Source organism: Microcaecilia unicolor, chromosome 2, assembly GCF_901765095.1.
Source record: "Microcaecilia unicolor chromosome 2, aMicUni1.1, whole genome shotgun sequence".
Taxonomy (NCBI): Eukaryota; Metazoa; Chordata; class Amphibia; order Gymnophiona; family Siphonopidae; genus Microcaecilia; species Microcaecilia unicolor.
In genome coordinates, this window is record NC_044032.1 from 321,527,706 (window position 1) to 321,548,063 (window position 20,358).

Genomic DNA, 20,358 nt, shown 5'->3' on the forward strand with positions numbered 1-20,358 from the left:
TAAAAACATTTCTGGTGCTTTAAATAGTTATTTTTGTTTTTGTACTGGTCTCAGTCCGATTTCGCAATTCGCATGTGTTCACTGCTCCCTCTGAGTCTGCCCCGGAACAGGTTACTTCCTGTTCCGGGGCAGACTCAGAGGGCGCAGTGAAAACATGCGAATTGCGAACTCGGAGACAGGGCAACAGGCGCGTGCCGCGGCACCCCCCCCCAGCGGCGTGCACCCGGGGGGGGGGGGGTAGCGCTGCTCCCGGGGGGGGGGGCGCATTGGCGATCCGCCCCGGGTGTCAGCTAGGGTTGGAAATGGGAGCTGGCGCCGCGTGTTTCATGGGAGACTTAGCAGGTCTGTGTTGGGTGGGCGGGCCTGGATGGAAAGAAGGGGATAGAGAGAGAGAGAGACACGGGATGGAAGAATTGGGAGAGGGGGTAGACGGATGGAAGGATGGGGAGAGAAAGAGGGAAAACAGATGGAAGGATGGGGACAGAAAGGGGGAGATGGATGACTGGATGCAGAGAGAAAGAAAAGAGACTGGAAGGATGTGGAGAGAGAAGGGACACTGAATAGAAAAGGGTAGAGAGATAGAGAGACACTGGATAGAAGGAGGGGGACAGAGACATTAGATGGAAGGATTAGGAGAGAGGGTAGATGGGTGGAAGGATGGGGAGAGAAAGAGGGAAGACGCTGGATGGAAGGATACGGTAAAAAAGGAGACACTGGATGGAAGGATGCAGAAAGAGGGGAGACATTGGGAGGGGGTCCTGAGACCAGAGGGGAGGGGTCCAGAGACCTGAGAGGGGGGGGGAGAGGGAGGGGGTCCTCAGACCAGAGAGGGAAGGGGGGAGGGGGTCATGAGACCAGAGAGGGAGGGGGGAGATATCTCTGTCACACACATACTCTCTCACCCACACTCTCTCACACAGTGTCTTTCTCTCTGTACCTCTCACACACTGTCTCTCACACACTCTATGTCTCACACTGTATCACATTCACTCTCTATGTGTCACATAGTTACTCTCAAACACTCAATCTCATACACTCTCTCGGTCTCACAGAGAGTCTGTGTATCGCACACACACTCTCTCTCTCACACACTCGCACCCACACTCACTCTCTGTCACACACACTCGCACATTCACTCTCTCTCTCACACAGTCACTCTCACACACATTCTCTCAAACATACACACTCCAAGGAAAACCTTGCTAGTGCCAGTTTCATTTGTGTCAGAAACAGGCCTTTTTTTACTAGTATATACATATTTCTCACAGCCCCTTACCAGGAGAAAATAAATCTCTGTACAAATTTAACACGTTTTACTATAACAAACTAGTAAAAAAGGCCTGCCCACCCAACACAGACCTGCCAAGTCTCCCATGAAACATGCGGCGCCAGCTCCTGTTGAGCAGCAGTGGCCTGTAAAAAAAAAAGAGCTATTTAAAGCACTGAAAATGTTTTTAAAAAGCAAGCACGGCACCGCAGGCAGCCATCAGGCATTGGCCGTTGGCTCTGCAGCCGCTTCTCTCGCCTCTCACGTCGCTGCGCTCCTCCTGGGTCTGCTCCAGGGGCAGTGACATGAGAGGTGGCCCCGGGTGGAGATGTTGGTGTGTGTGGAGGAAGGGCTGAAGCTGCTCCTGCAACGTTCCAATGTCTTTCATAGAGGTAACCATCTCCTGACATCAGGCAAGCAGGCTTCTACTGCGGGAGAGTGACGTTAGCAGATGGTATGGTCGCAGCGGCTACCATTCGTCCGGATTTCCCCGGACATGTCCTCTCTTTTTGAGGGCATGTCCGGGGCGTCCGGCGGGGTAACCTCATTGGAACGTTGCAGGAGCAAGTTTAGATTAGATTACTACTCTACTTATGAAAAGTTATCCCGTTATTATACTATCATCAATAAAGAACGACAACGTGGATACAGCAGCTCGTAGGTTTGTTTGCTTTGTTTTGAGCGTACGCAGCAGAACTACGGCTGCGCGGGAGAAGGGGAAACAGAGATCATCCTAAATTGCGTCAACTTTTTGACGTCATGCCGCCTCCTGCTCTCGATCAAACCGCCTTGCACAGACGCGTAAATGAAGTGCGACAAGAGTGCGTAAACAGGAAGTGAAGTGAGCGCGTGAAGCGGAGAGGTGGTACGTATACGTCGTGGAGGTTTCTGGGATTGTCGTTGTTGGACGGGTATCGATCGATTGTCTTCATCACGATGTCGATAGAGATTGAGTCCTCGGAGTAAGTTTTTTTCCCCTCCCTTGTTCCCGTTGTCTTCCCTGCTAAATTATTGTTCGGTACAGAGAGGGCGGAGACAAAATGAGTTCTGAGGTGGTTGCATGAGGGGCTTTATGGCTTTCTATCATAGGACTAGTTTATGGGGCGATTAATTAATGCAGAATGTATGTGGGAGGACGATATTGGCGAGGAATCTGATGACTGCCCTCTTCAGTCGTTCTCAGGTCATCCAATAAATAGCAAGTTTGCTGCTCATGTTTTTTCCCCCTTTAAAAATTGTTCCTCCAACTCGTGTCCGATTACGTGGAGCTTTGTGAATCTAGATTTTAAAAAATGTACATGGTTGTTCTAATATTTTATTTAGGGATTTGTTTAATGTCAGTTCCCTGCACAGAACCTTTTTTTTTTTCTTGAAATCCAGCGTGTGTTTTGTGTTGTATACGGTGTTATCCTCCCACCCTCATATTGATTTAAAATAGAATTCTGTAAGAAATCTTGAGATAAGGGCTGCACGACTCCCATCAGCACACCAGAGAGTTGAACATTGCCAAGTATTTGTAACTGTAAAAGTATGTTTAGGTACGACTGTGTATATTTGAGACCAAAAGGGGGGGCAGACTAAAGAAAAATGTCAGGAAGTATTTCTTCACGGAGAGAGTGGTGGATGCTTGGAATGCTCTCCCGCGGGAGGTGGTGGAGATGAAAACGGTAACGGAATTCAAACATGCATGGGATAAACATAAAGGAATCCTGTTTAGAAGGAATGGATCCTCAGGAGCTTAACAGAGATTGCATAGCGGAGGCGGGGCTGGAGGTTGGGAGGCGGAGATAGTGCTGGGCAGACTTATACGCTCTGTGCCAGAGCCGGCGGTGGGAGGCAGGGATAGTGCTGGGCAGACTTATACGCTCTGTGTCAGAGCCGGTGGTGGGAGGCGGGGATGGTGTTGGGCAGACTTATACGGTCTGTGCCAGAGCCGGTGGTGGGAGGCGGGGACAGTGCTGGGCAGACTTATACGGTCTATGCCAGAGCCGGTGGTGGGAGGCGGGGACAGTGCTGGGCAGACTTATACGGTCTATGCCAGAGCCGGTGGTTGGGAGGCGGGGATAGTGCTGGGCAGACTTATACGGTCTGTGCCCTGAAGAGCACAGGTACAAATCAAAGTAGAGTATACACAAAAAGTAGCACACATGAGTTGTCTTGTTGGGCAGACATCTACTATGTTACTAAGTCCAGGATCAGGCAGAGGTCAATGGAACAATGCCCAATCTTTCATGTAATGGGGACACTTGTTCAGGCTTAGCGAATACATGACCCAGCACCGCCCGCCTCATCTACTATGTTACTACTATGTAAAATGTAGAGAGAAAAGTCAGTATTACTACAGCCTCCGCTGACTATATATAATCCAACTAAATGTTAATACTGTTGTTACAAATTAATGTGTGCAATGTGTGCAACTTTCCAAAAGGGTCGGGTAGAAGACTGATCAAGCTCCACCTCCACCATCTTCTATACGGATCCTATCTTTGTAGCTGTACTGTATAACTGTTAGTAAACCTACCAAACTGCATTAATAATAATAGTAAAACTTTATAACCCGATATATCTATAAAAATCTAAGCGGGGAACATGCCAAATACAAAGTATATAATAACTAAACAATAAAAATTATTTATTTGATCAACAAACTATACAAAAACTAGTAAAAAAGGCCCGTTTCTGTTAGAAATGAAACGGGCGATAGCAAGGTTTTCCTTGGAGTGTATGTTTCAGAAAGAGCGTGTGTGAGAGATGGAGCGTGTGTGTCAGAGAGAGAATGCGAGAGAGAGAGACAGAGTGTATGTGTTTGTGCGAGAGAGAGAGAGTGTGTGAGAGACAGTGTTTGTGTTTCTGTGTGACACTGTGTGAGAGAGAGGGACAAAGACAGTGAGTGTGTGAGTGAGAGTGTATGTGGCAGACAGAGAATGAGTGACTGCGTGTGTGGTGTGAGGAACCCCCTCCCTCTCCCCTGCCCCCTTGCAGCCAGGCATGTGCAGCGACCCTCCTCTCCCCGTGTTTCCCCTGCAGCCACCCATGTCCAGCATCCCCCTGCAGCCACCCATGCCCATCAACCCTCCTCTCCCCCTGCTGCGTCCTTCCTGTCTCCCCTGCTCCCCCTGCAGCCACCAATGTGGTCTCAGCCCCCCCCTCAGCATCCCTCCTGTCTCCCTGCAGGCACGCATGTGCAGCGTCCCTCCTCTCTCCCCTGTCCCCCCTGCGGCCAGCCATGTCCAGCGACCCTTCTGTCCCCCTGCCCCCCCCTGCAGCTACCCATGTCCAGCGACCCTCCTCTCCTGTGCAGCCACCCATGTCTGAGGACGCTCCTCTCCTTTTTCCCTGTTCCTCCCCTGTGGCCAGCCATGTCCATCGACCCACCTGTCCCCCCTGATGACCACCAACCCTTCTGTCCCCCTGCCAGCCCTGCAGTGTCCGTCCTGTATCCCCTGTCCCCCTTGCAGGCACCCATGTGGTGTGTGGAGCCCCATCCCTATCTCCCTGTTCCCTGCCCCCCCTGCAGCCACCCATGTGCAGTGACCCTCCCCTCCCCCTGCTTCCTTCCAGCCACCCATGTCCAGCGAGACCCCCCTTCCCCCCCAGCCGGCGCAGCACCCAAAGAAAGCCCCTTGTCCCCCCTTGCGCATCACCTGACCCCCCCCCACCGTGGCACATCACCAAGCCCCTCCCCCCTCATCAACCCCCTCACCACCCGCAACTGCTAATACAAACTGTGTCCGGCGGCTGCTGCTTCTGCTATTCAGCAGCAGCAGCCCGTACATAAAGAAAACAAACAAACAAAAAAAATCCTCCTAAAACACACCTCCGTTGAGAAGCATCTCACATTGGCTGAAGTCTCAGCATGCGCTCCTCCTCTCCCCTCTGACATCTCGGCGTTTCTCCGGGGTCTTCCGGCAGGGGCACTGACGTTGAGGGGAGAGGAGGAGCGGCTGCAGACACCGGACAGAGTTTGTATTAGCGGTCGCGGGTGGCGGGGCGGTCTGTGTGTGGGGGAGGGGCTTGGTGAAGCTGCGGGGGAGGGGTTGGGTGATGCGGCGAGGAGGGAAGGGGGTAGGGGCTTTCTGATGCCCCGTTGCATGGGTTGTTGTTGCGAAGCAGCGGGGGGGGGGCACTTAGAGGTGCACCGTCGAGGCTGTTTTTGTGTGTGTGTGTGTTTTTTTGTGTGTGTGTTTGTGTGTGTGTGTGTGTGTTATGTGTGTGTGTGTGTTTGTCTGTGTGTGTTTTTGTATGTGTGTGTGTGTTTTTGTGTATGTGTGTTTGCGTTTGCGTGTGTGTTTGCGTTTGTGTGTTTGTGCATTTGTGTGTGTGGTTGTGTGTATGTTTGCGTTTGTGTCTGTATGTATGTGTTTGTGTGTGTGTTTGCGTTTGTGTGTGTTTATGTGTGTGTATGTGTTTGTGTGTGTGTTTGTATTTGTATTTGCGTGTGTGTTTGTGTGTTTGTGTGTGTGTTTGTATTTGCGTGTGTGTGTGTGTTTGTGCATTTGCGTGTGTGTTTATGTGTGCGTTTGTATTTGCGTGTTTGCGTTTGTATTTGCGTGTTTGTGTTTTTTGTGTGTTTGTGTGTGCGGGGGGGGGGGGTTTGCGGGTGGCTTTTGTGGTCGTGTGGTTGGGGAGTTTGCCAGCAGTCTGTAGCGATTCCTAGGCAGGGGGAGGAGTACGGAAACACTCCCCCTACTTGGGTCGTTTGTTGGAGGGGGTTGCCAGTTGGTAGGGGTGCCTTTATGGATCCCTTTACTTTCTGTGTTCCGCCCTCGAGGGCGGGGCAGAGAGACATGGTGAGTTGGATGGCTTCACCACCATGAACTTACGAACTGTTTAGGGATTTTGCGGATGGCTTCAGCAGGTATACTTAGGAAAACGTAACCCATGATCCCCAAGATCCTCCTCTACCCAGAGTCCCTATAAATAGAGCTAAGGATCTAGTGTGAATGTTGTGTGGGTCATAGATAATCTCTTCATGTTTGCCCCTCCAGGACAGCTGTATTTTACAACCCCCCCCCCCCCCCCCCCACACACACACACACACTATGTGTCAGACATTGTACACACTCCCTGGTTGGGAGGCAGGGATAGTGCTGGGCAGACTTATAAGGTCTGTGCCAGAGCCGGTGGTGGGTGGCAGGGATAGTGCTGGGCAGACTTATACGGTCTGTGCCAGAGCTGGTGGTTGGGAGGCGGGGTTGGTGGTTGGGAGGCGGGGATAGGGCTGGCCAGACTTATACGGTCTGTGCACTGAAGAGGACAGTACAAATAAAAAAGTAGCACATATGAATTTATCTTCTTGGGCAGACTAGATGGACCATGCAGGTCTTTTTCTGCCGTCATCTACTATGTTACTATGTCTTCAGAATGTTGAGGTAGCGTTTTATGTACAGATGGGGCGTGGCTGAGGGCGGGTCTATGAGTGAGGGTGACTGGTCCTAGCCTATGAAGACTACAGGATTTTTGTGCTTCTTTGCCTTGGAGTGAGCTTCAGAACGTTCAAGGTGGGATTTATTAATATAGATTGCTATATTACTGTTAAAATAAAACTGCAAATTAAATTCACACGGTTTTTTAAAATAATATCATACATCAAAGGAAACAAAAGCCTGAAGAAAGAAATTAGTTTTTAAAGCTTTTTTGAACTGATCCATATTCTATATTAAACCTGATACAAGACTATCTACTTGGCCAGGTTTAGCTACCTGGGCTCCAAATGATGGAACTCAATACCCAAAGCCATAAGAAGCATCACCAATTTATCTACAGTTCAGAAAAGAACTGAAAACCAACCTTTTTCAAAAATTATTTTATATTGACCAATAAACATGATCTCATCATTTAATTGAATAAGGCTGACATGTATTTAAGGTTATGACAGTTTCTTAATGCATCCCCAGGAACTGGACAGGTTTCCAGACATTCATGTGAAACATCATCCTTAGCCCTAAGCATGTTGTTATTCCATTTAGTACAAATTACTTCATCATTTAATGTATTAATGCTATCAATTCCTGTCCTGGGAGTCCATTATGTACTTTCAAGAGAGCATGAACTCTGATAACAATCATTATGTATTTTCAAGAAACACTAAATATCCATATGGGAGTCCCATTATGTACTTTCAAGAGAGCATGAACTACGATAACAATACTTCATTATGTACTTTTCAAGAAACATTAAATGTGATAACAATACTTAAGCAGAACTCAATGTCAAGGGATCCAAGATGGCCGCCAGCACTTAGTGAGAGAGAGGAGCTCACGGTTACTTGCTAATCGAAATGCCAAAAAGACGAAGGACGGCTGCCCAAGTTTCATATCCACTTTCCTCAGTACCTGGTCAGATTCGTGAACACTCCGCGACAGATTCAACAGATCGAAGGCGGACCCCTAAAAGGCCCCGATGCAATACAGGGAATATCGGCGTCCTTGGGGCATGATATCACCTTGAGCCCCGATCAATGAACTCCGCAGCCGCAACTGGCTAGCTCCCTCATATTGGACTCGATGGGACTGTCGCCAAAGAGCGGTATACCCTCGAATGAAGCTCTAGTACAACTTGAGGGGGAACCCGAGGGACAATCTCGGTCTCTCGAGGTAAGCAGTTTTGTTGGACTGGTAACAGGAAACAAGGAATGGAGCAATCGAAGGATCCAGAACATGCAGGTATTATTCCTCTAAAAATGTTGGAGAAGCCGGCAGAGGTAACTCTAGATTCTCTTTGGGACTTGATTTCTCAATTCATATTATCCTTTAACTAAAAAACTAATTCTATATCTCAGAATGTAGCTGAAATTGAACAGAAGATGTTAAAAACTGAAGTGAATGTAAAACTTTTGAATGAAAAACAGGAAACTATTGAAAAAACTGTTACAGATATGGGAAATTTGCAAGCTGTGATTTTGAAAGATATCTCTCAGAATGTAGCTGAAATTGAACAGAAGATGTTAAAAACTGAAGTGAATGTAAAACTTTTGAATGAAAAACAGGAAACTATTGAAAAAACTGTTACAGATATGGGAAATCTGCAAGCTGTGATTTTGAAAGATATCTCTAACGAAGAAAAGCAGAAACATATGATAACTTTATGAGAAATAATAATTTGAGATTTATAAACTTTCCAAAGATTAAATTGGTGAAACCAATAGATATGTTAAAGAGATATCTTCGTGAAATATGGGAAATTCCGCAGGCAAACTTACCACCCTTCAACCAGGTGTACTATATTCCACAGAAGGAATCGTCTCAACAAGAGAAAAAGGAACCCTTAGATTTGACTGCTTTTTTGGAGACTTCCGAAATAGAACAAGCTGAAGCAGCCACATTAGTGGCTACTATAGCATTGATTCCTGATAAGCAATGGCTTTTTCGGTTGTTTTTTAGGAACCAGGATAAATTGTTCCTGGGCCTAAAAATAAACTTATTTCCTGATATCTCGAAAGAAACCCAGACAAGACAAAAACAATTATTATTAAAACCTGCCATCTTACAACTTGGAGGAGAGTATTTTATTTGAGGTTTCCTCAAATAAAATGCATCATTCGATTAAATTCATTTAAATATGTTTTTATGGACCCCTTCACATTTGTCATCATTTATAGCTTAGCAAAGAACTGGTGTTTAATTTAATATTTAATTTACTGTCCATCTAGGTGCTGGTTAACCTTTGTAACTTTTTTCCTTGATTTTCCTGTAATTAACACCATGGATCCCAAAATTTGTGGACTTGTGTTGGAAATTAAGCTTATTATTATAATGGTTCCTTCTTTTATATTTGTTGAAATGCTATCACGCTTTTCTGGATCAAGAGTATAACCTTGAAAATTGTTGTAAAAAATCTGAAAAAAAAAGAACTCAATGTCAAGCACAAACTTTTTCATTATGCCACTATGTTGCAGGCTAGGAAGCGATCCACTTCTACTGCATACGCAAAGGTCTGGCAGGCTTTCGAATCTAGGTGTGTGACGGAGAGCCTTTCGGCTTGGTTGGCATCGGTGAGCAACATCCTGGCTTTTTTTGCAGGACGGTCTTGACAAATGTTTGTCATTGACCTCTCTAAAAGTTCAGGTCACGGCTTTGGCATGTTTTTGGGGACGCCTTCATGGGTCCTCACTGGCATCCCATCCGAACATTGTTTCCTGCATGGAGTGAATCATCTGCATTCACCGCGCCTTCCCGTAATTCCCACATGGACTCTTAATCTGATTCTGCGAGCCTTTCAGCAACCTCCCTTTGAGCCCTTGGTACATTTCTTTGAAAGACCTGACTGAAGACAGTGTTCTTGGTAGCTATTACGTTGATGAAAAGAGTCTTGGAGCTACAGGCCTTATCCTGTAGGGACCTTTTCCTCCGCTTTACCGAAGTAGGAGTTTCACTTTGGACGGTTCCATCTTTTTTGCCTAAGATTGTGTTGCGTTTTCATCTGAATCAGCAGCTCTTTCTTCCGACATTTCGCAGGGAGGATTACCCTTCGGAGTTTCAGGCCTTGTGGTGCCTAGATGTGCGGCGGGTGCTTCTCCACTACTTGGAGGTCACAAATGACTTTCGCCACTCGGATCATCTTTTCTCTTCGCTGGTCATAAGAAGGGAGAGCTGGCTTCAAAGGCCACGGTGGTCCGATGGCTACGGGAGGCCATTTCTTCGGTGTGCATCTCATCGGGGAAGACCCCACCTTTTTGGGTGCGAGTACATTCCACTAGGGAGCAAGCGACTTCGGCGACTGAGTTGTGTTTGATCTCAGTGGAGATTTGCAGGTCAGCGACTTGGTCGTCTGTACATGCCTTTTTGAAGCACTATCGTCTGGACGAGGCAGCATGGGCCGACGCCGTATTTGGGGCCTCTGTCCTGGAGCTGGGATCTCTGTGTCCCACCCTACTTGAGGACTGCTTGGGTACATCTCACAAGTCTCTGGATTGATCTGTGGGATGCTATGAAATGTAAAATTAGTTCTTACCTGGTAAGTTTCTTTATATTAGTCCCGACAGATCAATCCAGAGGCCTGCTCTGTAGTTTTCTTGTTTCTGTTTGGTTGTTCTAGGTTTCTTGTTGTATTTTCGACTTTGAGTGGAGTGCTTCTTTTTGCTTGCTTTGAGCTGCATGAGTTCCTCCCGCTGTAGCGGTTGTAGGATTTGGTTCATTCATATGAATACAGGAGAGTAATGATGGGCTCATGGTTTGATAGGCCACACCCATCTGGTAGCGACAATACTGAGGTTTAGGTGGCAGCATATGACCACATTGAGTGAACCTCAGAAGTTCTCCCTATCTCTACCTGCTAGCAGAGGGACATAACCCACAAGTCTCTGTATTGATATGTTGGGACTAATGGAAAGAAATTTATTGGGTAAAAACTAATTTTACCTTCTTTTGTTACCCTCCCGCAGGAGTGGTTGAGGAGCTTTCATGGGCTTTAGGCAGGCAGGAGAGGTCTTACTTTTAGATTTCTTCTTCCTTCTGAAGTTAAGGTGGCTTTACATGACTACATATAGTAAACCTCTGAAGTTCTCTCTATCTCCACCTGCTTGTACAGGGACATAACCCACAAGTCTCGGGATTGATCTGTTGGGACTAATGGAAAGAATGATCAGGTAAGGACTAATTTTACCTTTCATTGAGGCACATGGAATCACATCTTCATCTGTGTTATAGAGGTTTACCTTTTAGATATACAAATGGATTATTCTGTTTTGAACATATTTCAGGAGCAAGTGGTTTTATAATTCAAAATAAAAATAAATATTTTGTTTCATTCAGATCTCTTTTGTTTAAACATAACTAAATTGGCTATAAGCCCCTAATGCAGTCCATTGGTTTTCTTATATTTTGTTCTTGTGATGACTTATACTGTGCCAAAACTGGAAATACAGTGAGACATCCAAGACTTATTTTTTGTTTTAATCATCTTTATTAAAAACACAAGATGTTGGCCTCATACAGAACAAGAAAAAACAGTAAACCATCCACCATGGCACAATAAAAGCTTTTACAGAGAACATACCCCAAGAACCTTTCTCCTCCCTCCCTATAAGCCCACCCGACTGTTTCCAGCTGACAAAATAACACAACAGATGTACAGATCAGTTGGACCCAAAACGTTTCACAACACAGTTTATACCAAATTGTTCAACCACGCTTAGGTTTTGCCTTCGAGTTTAACAAGCAGTACCATGTACACATAAGGTCTACTTAAACAAATTAAACAATTTGTTTTAAGGCATGTGCCCTAAATACTTGGTAGCAATAATGAAACAGTGATGGCAGGTTCAGGAAGCTGCATGTATATTTCGTTATCAGGATTTGGTATGGGTGCTGTATAAGATGATCGGGATGTATCTGGATTATTTAACAGAAGTGTCTCTGAAGTGGCAGGTTTAGGAAGTGGCAAGTGTATTTTATTATCAGGATTTGGTATGGGTGGTGTGTTAGATAATAGAGATGTATCTGGATTATTTAACAGAGCTGTTTCTGAAGTGGCAAGTGTATTTCATTATTTGGTTTGGATGGTATATTAGATGATTGTAACTTTGGAGGTTTTTGGGTCTTTTGGGCTGTTCGAAGATAAAATGGAAAAGCATCAAATATACTTGGCACAGCACCTTCATGCAAATGAACTAAAAAGATGCTTCTGTCAAAGTCCTCTTCCCTGAAGTGCTTTGAGCACAAAACTGCAGTACGTGAATGGACAAAATCTTTGTCGAACAGCAGAAATCCAATGCTGTTGAAGAAAGGACTGTGAAGGGAAACTTAAGCAAAGAACATGTGACAATTAGCAAATTGTGGGCAGTGGCTACTATTGTATGAATGCCTAGTGGTTCCCAAACCTGCCCTGGAGGCACCCCAGGCAGTCAGGTGTTCAGGATATCTACAATGAATATCCATGAGAGACATTTGCATGCACTGCCTCCACCATATGCAAATCTCTCTCATGAATATTCATTGTCAGTAATCCTGACTCTAAGTGCTTTTTAAATAAGTCCTGTGGTAACCTAATTTTGTAAGTTTATATGCTTTGAAAATTAGTCTTTTAGTGTGTTTAATGTGATCCACTTTTTCCAATTTATTGTAAACCGCCTTGATTAATTTGCAATAGTTATACTGCCTTTCAAATAATACAATAGCATCAGGGCAAAATGGTTGATGGTATGGTACTTTTGATTTCCCCCTTTTTTTTTTTTTTTTGTAGTGTTGTTCGTCTCATAATGCAGTACCTGAAGGAGAACAGTTTGCATCGGACTTTAGCCACGTTGCAGGAAGAAACCACTGTGTCTTTGAATACTGTGGACAGTATAGATAGTTTTGTAGCAGATATTAATAGTGGACATTGGGACACAGTACTACAGGCTATACAGTCGTTGAAACTGCCAGATAAAACCCTGATTGATCTCTATGAACAGGTAAAAAAAAAAAAAGTTTAAAAGTTCACTTTTCCCCCTCTTCTATTTGCAAATGCATGCATGTCTGTTTGGGGGACTGGGTGTGAAAATATGTAAAGTGTGGGGGACAGAGAGAGAGGGCGATGAGATGTTGTATAGTAATCCTGATAGCATGAGAGGTTAACTGTTCCCTTTACCATGCCAAAAACAGAAAAACGCCTCTTCGGAGATCCAAGGACAGCAAAAAGAGTAGAGAAGTCAACAAAAGTAACTGCTCTGGGAGTCTCTGAAAGGACAGGCAAATATCCAGAAAAAAACTTTTATTTGCACCATCTGGGATCTCCTTTCATAGACTCCCAGAGTGGTTACTTTTGTTGACTTTTCTACTCTTTTTGTTCCCTTTACCATGCCATCAAGGACCTAATCTCTCTCTTTGCTTCCTCACCATCCAGCATTAACCCAACTAGCTCCTCCCCCTCCCCACCAACAACCACTCGCTATCATTCTGTATTGCCTCGTCTGTCTCCTTTCCTCTCTCCCTTGTTTATTTACATGGTTGCTGGGCTGCTGCTTCTCCTGTTCTGCACTGGTGACAGCAGCAATTACTAACTTAAAGGCAGGTAGACACAAGGACATTTTCCAGTGTGCACTTCTGCTGGTCCCAGGAACACAAAGTGACATCAGAGCTAAATGGCATTTCTGTTTCTGGGACTAGTAGGGTCAACAGTGTCTCTGCATTTTCCTGCCTTCAGTTAGTTGTTGGGGTGGGGAAGTTAGGGAGACAAACTGGTTAATACAGGATGATCCTGGTGCAGGAAAAAGAGACCGAGATGATGTAGCTGTTAATCTCATTAAAAATTTTTAACGCAAGTATGTATGCATGAGTAAAATATAAGTAGATTTTTAATTATTTGCACAAGTACCTGCATATAATAAATATAATCACTTATTACCACAGAAAGGTAGTATATCAAATCCATAACTCTTTATGCTTAACAAGTTGTAGCACAGACCAGTGAGATTTCTGTTGTATTTTGTTAATCATGTGTTTTATACTCGGACCATCAGTAGCCTTGGTAATAAATAATTGTTTGTCATCAGTAGCAGATGAATCCATTAACTGATGGGTTATGTCCGCCTACCAGCATGTGGAGATAGAGAACACTGAAAAATCATAGTGCTCTATGGACGGCTAGCTCCATCTGCCTTCAGTATTTCTCTATCTCCCAGCAGGTGTGGACATAGCTTCATCAGCTTCTGGAAAAATTCTGCCTGGGGTGGCTCCTGTGCTTTTGCCAGTTGAAGCAGGGGTGTTGTGGCTGGTGGTGCCCACTTTGAAGGCATATAGGTTCGCCCTTTCCCTGCCTTACCCTTCCCCCTGCCTACCGGAGTACCTCTGTTGCTGCCTGCCTCCAACTTTCCTCACAGCGTTAAAAAAAAAAAAAAGAAATATGCATTGGTTCTTTGTGGCTATTCTGAGGCTTTTTTCCACGTGCAGCTTGACCGGAGCTCGTTTGACTCGGTCTTTTGAGGTGAGAGTGGTGCCCAGCTCCTCCGGGGAGGTCCCGTGGACGCCGTTCCGATCGGGGTAGGTTTTGGTGCGAAGCCGCCATTTTACTTATATAATTCCGTCCGGTCGGACGATGGCTGCTGAAGCAGTTAAATGCTGCTCCTGTTGTGCTAAACGTAGATCAGCAGCGGGGCTCTGTAAGACGTGCTCTTTAGACGCTAGAGCTGGTACGAGCATGGCGAGCGATGATTCTTCCCGCTCAATGGAGCTGGCAGTGGGCGCCATTTTGGAAGCGCTGCACGCCTTGACCCTCGCTGTTGCGGAGAGTGCAGGGGGACGCCTCAGTTAGAGGCTACCAGAGGAGCTCCTGATTCAGAGACGGAGGGTCAGGGTGAGTTTTTCTCCATGGAGTTTGTGCTTTTAATGCATAAAGCTTTCATGCTGAAAAGAGCTCTGCCGCATGTGTCTGACACTGCGCTGCTACCTGGTTTACCCCCGGGTGTTGCTGGCCCGGGCCTGGCTGATTCCCCCGAGCGTTGGAAGGACGCAAAACACAGACGGGTAAGTTCCCCGTCGGAGAGTGGCGCACTTCCCCCCCCCCCCCCCCCCCCCCGGGGTTGGACGGTGTGTGGATTCTGAGGGTTTTGGCAGGGCCTCTTGGTCTGAAGAGCCAGTGCTGGTTTGCCACTGGATCTGGATGATCCCAAAGCGGTGAGGATTTTCCACCGCGATCAGCTGCCAGCGTTCATTTTGGACGCCTTGCAGGCCCTCTCGATTGATGATCCTGCCAAGGGCGAGGCCTCCTCTCGTAATCCGAGGATGGCGAGTACTAAGAAGCCTGCTCGAGCCTTTCCTGACTCCATCCTAGAGCTTATTTCAGCTCAGTGGTCTGAACCCGAAGGGCCTTTGAAAGTGGCCAGGGCTATGGGTCAGCTTTACCCTCTAAGTGAGGAGCACTTGGCCCCTTTGAGGGTGCCTAAAGTGGACACCTTGGTCACGGCGGTGACTAAGAAGACCACCCTCTCCGTAGAGGGAGGGGTTGCCCTGAAAGACATACAGGAACGGTGACTTGAATCCGCGTTGAAACGGTCTTTTGAAACCTCGGGCCTCGCCTTAAGGGTGTCTATATGCAGTTCCTATGCTGCCCGGGCCTGCCTTTCTTGGTTACAACAGGCAGTGAAACAGCCTGCGGATGGTGAGGAGTCCCTCGCTGAGGTTGCAGCGCGGATGGAGTCGGCCCTGTCATTTTTGGCTGACGCCTTCTATGATCTGGTCAGAGCTTCGGCTAAACAGATGTCTGTGGCGGTTGCGGCCCTCCGCCTTCTATGGCTACGGCATTGGGCAGCTGACATGGCCTCTAAGCACAGGCTGGTGAAGCTTCCCTTTCGGGGCCACCTGTTATTTGGAGAGGAGCTGGAGAAGATTGTGAAAGACCTAGGGGACCCTAAGCCCCAGCGCTTACCCAAGGATAGGCCACTACTACTACTATTTAGCACTTGTATAGCGCTACAAAGCGTACGCAGCGCTGCACAAACATAGAAGAAAGACAGTCCCTGCTCAAAGAGCTTACAATCTAATAGACAAAAATAAAGCAAACAAATCAATTAATGTGTAGAGGAAAGAGGAGAGGAGGGTAGGTAGAAGTGAGAGGTTACAGGTGGTTACGAGTCAAAAGCAATGTTAATGAGGTGGGCTTTCAATCTAGATTTAAAGGTGGTCAAGGATGGGGCAAGACGTAGGGGCTCAGGAAGTTTATTCCAGGTGTAGAGTGCAGCGAGACAGAAGGAACGAAGTCTGGAGTTGGCAGTAGTGGAGAAGGGAACAGATAAGAAGGATTTATCCATGGATTGGAGTGCACGGGAAGGGGAGTAGGGAAGAACAAGTGTGGAGAGATACTGGGGAGCAGCAGAGTGAATACATTTATAGGTTAGTAGAAGAAGTTTAAACAGGATGCGAAAACGGATAGGGAGCCAGTGAAGCGACTTGAGGAGAGGGTAGTATGAGTAAAGCGACCCAAGTGGGAGGCCAGCAAGAAGCAGATTGCAGTAGTCTAAACGAGAGGTGACAAGGGTGTGGATGAGGGTTCTGGTAGAGTGTTCAAAAAGAAAGGGGCTGATTTTTACGGATGTTGTAAAGAAAGAAACGACAGGTCTTGGCAATCTACTGGATATGAGTAGAGAAGGAGAGAGAGGAGTCAAAGATGACCCCAAGGTTACGAGCAGAAGAGACAGGGAGAATGAGAGAGCCATCAACAGAAATAGAAAACCAGGAGAACAAGGCCTTCTTCCAAGGGTTCTGTGTGGCCCTCCTCTTCCAGACCTCACTTCTGTGAAGCTTGCAGGTATCGCCCTGGGCGCTCTGCTGGGGTTTCTCACATTTCTGACTGGTAGAAGGTTGAGTTTCAAACTCATTTAGGTCTAAGCCACCAGCAACTGCAAGATGACTCAAAGTATTTTGCACTCGCCTGATTTTGCGCTTGGTGTAGCCTCGTACATCACGCTTGCTGACTTTTTTGAACTTTAATGGAGAAATACCAAGAGATGTCAAACTTGTGTTCAACTTGCCAGAAATGTCACTGTGTTCATCATCTGCTGTTGTTGATGATGATAAAGAATCAGCAGCTCTGTTACTGACGTCTTTTCGACAAGATGGACATAGTTTCTGACCCGGCAGAAATATTTTGCTTGTTAAGGCCTTTAGCTGGGCTGCTAGTGTGTCATCCAGCACTCTCAAGCTCCTTTTTGCATTATGACCACCTTTGGAAAATGGGTTACAGCAGATTCTTTGCAAAAATTCAAACTTTTTCAACAGTAAGGATTCATGATGAAGGCAAATAGTTGATCCAGCATCGAAAAGTTGACCAGAACGCTCTTGTAACAACTTCTGTTGATCAGGCAGAAGCTCTTCAATTAATTTCAAACCTTTATTTTTATTGTATGTCAGTAAATGACACTCTGATGTACTTGAACAGCCAAAAGTGGAAATTCATCTGATCTTTCTGGATCCATTGATGACCATTAGCATCAGTTCAACAAACGCATTTATTCTTGCAATCAGGTTTTCAATGGGTAAAATTTTACTTCAGTCTAAAGTGATTAATATCTTCATTTGTGGCATTTAATTCAATATAAATGAGCCTGTCGGTGTATACAATGGTTTCCACCCTGTTTTTTAGTTTACTTGAACACAGTTTTATAACATAATGTTTAAAGAAAACTTCTTTAGCCGGTTAGACTTGGCCAATTATGATTGGTGAACCCTCCTGCAAGGCAGAATTGTTTGTTTCATTGCCCAATTGTATGCTTCTGGTACCTCCTGGCTCCTGAGTGTCTGTTGCTAGGCTTACTTTGATGCCTACAGTTCACTAAGAGGTCAAACTGTAGCAAGGGTGAAGAAACACCAGCAACAGACACTCAGGCGCCTTGCAACAGGTTCCACCAATCATAATTGGCCAAGTCGGTCATCCTAACTGACTGCAGTTTTCTTTAAACCTGTCATGAAACCTGGCCTCATCCTTCCACATCCTAAAAAACATTCCTGTTTTTTAGTTTTCTTGAATACAGTTTTATAACATAATGTGTTCTTTATTTTAAAAAATTGGTGCTTTTTGAAAGAAGAATCACTTTTACTACACTTGTATCAAGGGTGTAGTGAAGAAATCACAGGCTGCTGCCCGCAAACATTTGAGGGCATTTTTGCAATCCTTATATGAGGAGACTCCAAAATGAAAACTACATATTCTGATAGAAGGAAATCTGCTCTTTCTAATGGTGCTAAAAGAAAGGATATTGAAGCTGTCCCACTGGAGATCAAGGGCATCAAAGTAACATAGTAACATAGTAGATGACGGCAGAAAAAGACCTGCACGGTCCACCCAGTCTGCCCAACAAGATAAACTCATATGTGCTAGTTTTTTGTGTATACCTTACCTTGATTTGTACCTGTCTTTTTCAGGGCACAGACCGTATAAGTCTGCCCAGCACTATCCCCGCCTCCCAACCACCAGCCCCGCCTCCCACCACCGGCTCTGGCACAGACCGTATAAGTCTACCCAGCACTATCCCCGCCTCCCAACCACCAGCCCTGGCACAGACCGTATAAGTCTGCCCAGCACTAGCCCCGCCTCCCAACCGTCTCTGCCACCCATTCAAGGCTAAGCTCCTGAGGATCCCTTCCTTCTGAACAGGATTCCTTTATGCTTATCCCACGCATGTTTGAATTCCGTTACTGTTTTCCTCTCCACCACCTTCCACGGGAGGGCATTCCAAGCATCCACCACCCAAAATGGGCAAAAATGCTTTTTATACCAACTTTGAACGCTTATAATTTTTCAACCACTTGAAGGAAAGTGCTGCAAATTGGAATGCCTCATTACAGCCGTGCATTTAGTACACTTACCAAAAATCAACCTGAAAGGCGAACTAGTTTAGAAACTACAGCAGCCTCAACATCGCTGTAAATTGTTTTTTGCCGTTTTTTTTGGCAAAGTTTGAGCCTAAACCATTCAAAAAGTAAGAGGAGTAGGAACATGGGATTTTGCCAGTTCATTAAGCCCTAAAAGTAGTGCAGGTTCTCCAAATATCCCCCTTGTACTACTAAAACTTCCAGTTTTACAGCTTCTGGAAGTTGTCCCAAAATGTCATTTTTGCTCAGGCGACATTTTGCAACCCTTTACTTGAGGTCCCCTAGAACCTCCAATTTTTAGTCTTTTGAACTAAACTTTTGCACAGCTTAGTTTTTTATCATAAAGAAACTATGTACCAAATTTCATCAAAATCTGAGATGGTGAGGTGGGGACCCCTGGTCCACTTGACACGGAATGACTCAAATGTCAAATGACTTCAGGACCTCTGATCACCTTTTTGTCTTGTTGTCAGGTCCTCGAAGAGGGTCTCCGGCGTCTAAGGCCACTATAGCCCGTTGGCTCAAGGAAGTCATTTTTTCTGCGTATCTGCTGTCAGGACGGTCTCCGCCTGACGCGTTTAAAGGGCATTCCACGAGAGCGATTTCCTCTTCGTGGGCTGAAACAGGAGCACTCTTTCTTCAGGAGATCTGTAGTGCGGCTACTTGGGCTTCTAAGCTCTCCTTTGTCCGGCATTACAGGCTGGATGTTGCAGCGAAGCGGGACACGCAGTGTGGAGCGCAAGTGCTTGCTTGGGGAGTGACAGATTCCCGCCCTAACTAGGGAGTGCTTTTGTACATCCCATCAGTTAATGGATTCATCTGCTGCTGATGACAAGGAAGGGAAAATTAGGTTCTTACCTTGGTAATTTTATTTCCTTTAGTCACAGCAGATGAATCAATGATCCCTTCCTGTCTATTTGTTCGGTTGTTTCCTGCAGACATGTTCCCTCATTGGGAGAAGTTGGAAAGTTCTGTTACAGGAGGTTGAGATCGTCCCTCCTTTGTGTGGTTATTGCTCCTGGTCTAGGGCATTTGTTTGCTGTGAGGAAAGTTCATGTTATTCTACTTTGAGGATACACTCTGCTTTGGAAGTCTCAAATACTGAAGGCAGATGGAGCTAGCCGTCCATAGAGCACTATGGTTTTTCAGTGTTCTCTATCTCCACCTGCTGGAAGGCGGACATAAACCATCAGTTAATGGATTCATCTGCTGTGACTAAAGGAAAGAAAATTACCAAGGTAAGAACCTAATTTTCCCTTTAATTTTACAGATATTGCTAGTCTCCAAGGTCAAAATGAATTTAAGGGCTGTGTTTACTAACCTGCTGTATAGGTGCACTAGTGGTTTTAATGCATGCTAACTCTAGAGACTCCCATAGGACAATATGGGGGTGTCTAGTGTCGGCGCTTGCTAAACACTAGCACACCTTAGTAAACAGGGCCCTAAATGTGGTTATCTTATGTAGAAGGTCTCGCTGATCTAAGTTGCTTTACAAACCTCTAATGGTGTGCCTCATTATTTTTGCAGGTAGTTTTGGAGCTGATTGAACTTCGTGAGTTGGGTGCTGCCAGATCCCTCTTGAGGCAGACTGACCCGATGATCATGTTAAAACAGACCCAGCCAGAGAGATATATTCACTTAGAGAATCTCTTGGCCAGGTCCTACTTTGATCCTCGTGAGGTACACATTCATTTCTGATAATGTATTGTGATTTATTATATTTCACATTCTTGTGTTTTGGGGGTATATTCTAGGGTGTTTTTTTTTTTTTTTTTGAGCAAAGTTAGTTCCAGTGTACTACTCAGT

At 45.7% G+C, this 20,358-nt stretch overlaps 1 protein-coding gene across 1 annotated transcript in view; it reads left to right on the forward strand.

The window, feature by feature from the left end:
• The first annotated feature begins 2,097 nt into the window (after window positions 1–2,097).
• SMU1 (SMU1 DNA replication regulator and spliceosomal factor) overlaps window positions 2,098–20,358 on the forward strand; it is a 399,226-nt gene continuing 380,965 nt past the window's right edge. The window contains 3 exon segments of the mRNA XM_030194333.1: window positions 2,098–2,229; window positions 12,449–12,659; window positions 20,080–20,232. Of these exon segments, the coding sequence (XP_030050193.1) occupies window positions 2,204–2,229; window positions 12,449–12,659; window positions 20,080–20,232 (390 nt within the window). The 5' untranslated portion in view covers window positions 2,098–2,203.